Source organism: Benincasa hispida, chromosome 4 (assembly GCF_027475165.1).
Source record: "Benincasa hispida cultivar pf3 chromosome 4, pf3_genome.v1.1, whole genome shotgun sequence".
Lineage (NCBI taxonomy): Eukaryota > Viridiplantae > Streptophyta > Magnoliopsida > Cucurbitales > Cucurbitaceae > Benincasa > Benincasa hispida.
In genome coordinates, this window is record NC_143481.1 from 10,885,754 (window position 1) to 10,890,505 (window position 4,752).

Below are 4,752 nucleotides of genomic sequence, written 5' to 3' on the forward strand. Positions count from 1 at the left end.
AAGCCTTTCTTAATCATACTTTCGTATCCCAAGATCTCTCTCATTCAGATGTGATCTCGATTCATTCATATATCTCTCTTACACTTAAGTCATTACACAGAAAATATCTAAAACAACAGTGAAAGCATTTCAACTTGACATATTCTCTGCGCAATGGCATGTCTTAGCAGATATCATCAGAGAGTTTTGCCAACAGAGCCAAACATGGAGTTGGTGCAGGAAAAGTTTCTGTACAGTAATTGCATATAGATGAACTGTTGAGATTGAGACGTAAGTTAGAGTAAATTGTACATTGAAGAACATTGTCAAGAAATATAAGTTTGCACATTTATTGTTTTGTTGATTCGTGAATAACAAATACAAGACTGCAGTTCCGTCCAATAATTTCTGCCTTGGGAGACTTGGGAGTATAGACAAGTTGCTTGGCACAAGAAGAGCCGAGGAATGCGGATAAATATACAATCTTTTCCTTTTATTGACACTGCACGATTGAAATTTGCTTCTTAGTAGCGAATCAAACAAGATTTATCACGTTGTAATAAAATAAGAACAACATTACATGAAGAAGAGCTTATTATAATGCTATCTATAAATCAGGTATGTGAGATAAAAAGAAAATATCTCAGTATTACAAAACTTCGCTAATCTCAGAGTGATAAACATAATGTGCAGAAATGCTGATTAAACTTTAGAAGCTTAGAAATTTCGCTTACAGTGAAAAAGAAGTGAAAGCTGACAAAAGAACACGGCCTCACCCCATACTCCACTGCATCCACAAAAACAAGAAGGAAGTTTTAAAATCACTTGCTATATTAACGACTGTTAGCAAACAATGCCTACCATTGAAATGCTCTAACAAACTGTGTCTAAAAGTGAAAGTTCTTCAACGAGTGAAAGTATAATGGGATTGATTACGCTATATCACCATTACCAACCACAATAAAGAAAATAAATATAACTGCCAATATAACATCAATTAACAAAAAGAAAAACAACTGGTATTTCAATGACCTTCAGAACTGGTTCTCCCTTGTTAGTGTTAGCAGATTGCTTTGCATTTGCTGCCAATTGAGCACGTGCAGCCCTTCCTGCAGCAGATTTTTCAAATTCTTCTTGCCTGCAAATATTTATACCACTTTTAGTATAAAACACATGGATCATTCACATCATCGTTCCTAATTTGAAATTCCCATTTCAACCTAAAACAGATAGCTCAATACATTATCAAGAGCAGCCAACTATAGATGTTGCATCATTGGTATGAGTTAATGTATACCAATGGGCATTTTTTCAGGTAAAGATTGGTAGGTGCAATCCAGTCATCTCAAATTAGAGCACCCATAACTTCCTTTTTCTGGCTTACTTCCTGTTTTTTTTTAGGTCACTAAGAATTTTGTAGGAAAAAGAAGTCAGCTTTCTAAACCTGAACTGACTTACACCAAGGTTTATTTTTTATAACATTTTTTTTTCTCTAAATAAAAATAAAAATAAACTTGATTCTAGCAGTATCTAAATTCTATTTTACATATTTCTTTTTTTTTTTAAAAAAAAAAAAAAAAAAAAAAAAAAAAAAAAAACCTCAACCCTCTCTAGAGGGTGCAGCTGTTAGTTTGTTTGACCATAAGATGAGGAAGGTCGTGATGCTTTTGGGAAGTCTTATTATCCGAGTTGGGTGTCCTCATTCAGACTAACTTTAATAAGTTTATGAAATGTACTTTCTATAGTTTCTGAAAACATACCAAGATTTTGACAAATAGTTTCATGATGAAGTTGAAAACAAAATAGTATTTCCAAACAGGAAAGTAAAACGAAACCCCAATCAAACAACCTCTTATACGATTAATTGTCAAATACCCAACAAGCATTCCCCTGCAGAATTGTTACATCCAAAACCTGAACAATTCACGTTCATATAAAGCGAAAAAGAAACAAAAATCACGGGGACTGACTGAAAAATCATAACGATGAACGAAAGCCCTAATTAAAGCGAAAAGGTGATGTAATTGAAAAAGGACAAGGAAGCTGAAGAGAAATTGAGAAAGAAAGTTAAAGGTGAGGGAAAAGGAAATAACCTTCTCTGAGCGGCTTCAGCAGCTTTGGCGCGAGCTTCAACGGAAGCCAATCTTTCTTCCTCTTTTCTCTGTTGCTTTTCGCCTTCGTCTAGACAACTTACGCATTGCCCCATCGCTTTGCTTGCAGTTGCAGGTTTTTCCCAAGATCTCTTAATTGCTATTTTCACTATCAATTTTGACTTTCTTTGATACGAAAATTATATTGGACGGTTAGGATTGAGTGTACAACACCCAACGTTATCTGACACCCCCATCTCATTGCTCCCTTTTTCGTTTATATACCGAATTGTCTTTATCTCATTTTGGTTAATCCAAGGTGGTTTAATTTTGGAGTTTTCTTTTTTCTTTTTTTGAATATGGCAAATTTGAAAACTTTTTATAATTAAATATATAAATATATAAGTTTCCAAATCTTTTTTAAAATCAAAATCAAATCTTTTTTTGGTCTCCAAATCAAAATATATATATACATATTTTTTTAAGTTTAAATCAAATCCTTCTTTTAAGTTAAAGAAAAAGAAAAAGGAACATGATACAATTTCTAAATTCAAATATTTTTTTCACTCTTTCGATTTCCAAACTCCCATCCTTCAAAAGTTTTAATATGCCATGTTTTTTTAATTTAAGGGCAGTTGTAGAGATGTTAAAAGGCATTTTAAAATTAGGGTCGTGGACCATATTTATTGATTTTGCAAAAATGATCAAATCCTTAAGCTCAACCCAAATTCGCTAGTGATCTGATAAAAAGTCGAAAATACCCCTACATATTTGAAACGGTTCAAGTGTAACTTAGGTTTTTATTTCTTCTCCTCACTTCTTCACGCTGATTTCTTCAATTCTTCAGTGTTGGTTTCTTCAATTCTTCAACGTTGGTTTCTTCGATTCTTCTCACATTTTCAACCTTGATTTCTTTACTTCTCCCACCCATTTGATTTCATAAAAAATACCGACTTGAAACACCATAAAATTTATTCTTCTTCCTCTTACGATTTTTTCCTCCTCCTCTGATTTCTTCATCTTTTGATTTCGACACCCCCACTGTGAAATTTCAAATTATGATTATACTTCTCTCCAAACATATATATTAGGATTGTTGTTTTTGCTTCAATTGGGAGAGAAGAATGAGATGAGATTTTTGCAACTCATCTGCATAAATCATTTTCCCCTTCTTTCCATTTTCATCTTACCCACTCCATTTTTTCCAATGCATCTATTGTCTCAGATGACTATGATCTTCATGTTCACAATTACAAATCACTCAGATTTAATGGTCAAAAACAAATTTGGTCAGCTCAATCGTATAGACGAAGCTCCAAGAACTAAACGATAGTTCAATTATGTAAACGATATGAAGAAATGCTAGACGATCGTGTAGACGACAGTTGACTGGAGCTAGACGATCGTGTGGACGATAGCTGAAGAGCTAAACGATCATATAAACAATTGGATGTGGAGCTAAATGATCGAGTACATGATGCGATAGGTACTACACGATCGTGTAAACAATACTTTAGTAAATGTTAAATGATTGTAGAGTTAGAAAGAAAGAACACAGGAGTTTTAAGTGGTTCGGCCAAAAGCCTACGTCCACTGTAAATTTTTTGTAACTCAGTGGTACTTAAGGAGTTTTAAGTTATAAATTTTTTGTTCATTAGAGGAATCAGTGGTACTTAAGGAGTTAGATGTAACTCAGAGATAAAACAATGTTTTGACTCAGGTGTAGTTATGAGCTATTTGTGAATGGTCGATCCGCTGTTGATTGGTTATATCCATGGACACAGAAATACATCTATAGTGCGAAGAGTGAAACTATTGATCTTTAGTGGAGTGACCGGTAGTTAATGAATATTGATTGATTTAATTAAAAAAAGTTTTAATCTCATATCATTTAAGTTTCTAATCTGTAGGTTCATAAGGTCTCATTGTTAGCTCATTAAGGATAGTAAAAAGGAAATATTTGAATTGTTCAAATTAATTAAAGGAATTTTATATTAATATGATTAATATAAAGTATAGTGAATTTTGATAGATATGATTTATAATCCAACTATATTATAAGAGAGATGTATTTGAATGAGATTCAAATATTAGACTTATATGAATTTGATTCATAAATAGATATATTTATATAAATATATGATATTTGTGTGTTAATTAGTTAATTAACTTTATATTAAATTTGATTTAGTATATAGTTATTTAATTTGTATGCTAATTAACTAAATAATAGTTAATTAATTAATTAGCTAAAATAAAGAAAGTGGAAAAGCTTGGAGAAGGGGTTACCCTCTCTTCCTATAAATATACTATTATAACCCTTTGTAGGGTAAGGTTTGTTTTTGTGAAAAATGACCTAGCCTCCACCCTTCCTCACTAATCTCTCTTCTCCAAAAAGAATTTCTCTCTAAAAATTCCTCCATAAAAAAAATGTCTTGGAGCCAACATTACAAATCCCTTTTTTTATTCCAAGAGAATAACAAGGTAGCCTTAAAGGTGTGTTTTTGTTGGTTGAGAAACTGGAGATTATTCGTGAACTTTGGAGGGGAAAACATGAAGAAGGAAAAGAATCCACAAAAGTGAGTTCATTTATTCCCTTTTTCTTCATTAGAAGCATACTTATGTCCTTTTTTTTTGTTTTTATCCTTTGAATATTTCCATGATTTCACTAATTTTAGTTTCT

The 4,752-nt window shown here is 32.3% G+C and overlaps 1 protein-coding gene across 1 annotated transcript; it reads right to left on the bottom strand.

The window, feature by feature from the left end:
* Positions 1 to 239: 239 nt before the first annotated feature.
* Positions 240 to 2,330, bottom strand: LOC120076314 (uncharacterized). The gene is made up of 4 exons (XM_039030078.2): positions 2,073 to 2,330; positions 1,012 to 1,117; positions 714 to 766; positions 240 to 481 (listed from the first exon to the last, which is right to left on the bottom strand). The coding sequence occupies exons 1-3, from the start codon at positions 2,183 to 2,185 to the stop codon at positions 752 to 754; spliced, it is 234 nt and encodes a 77-aa protein (XP_038886006.1). The 5' UTR covers positions 2,186 to 2,330; the 3' UTR covers positions 240 to 481; positions 714 to 751.
* Positions 2,331 to 4,752: the final 2,422 nt, after the last annotated feature.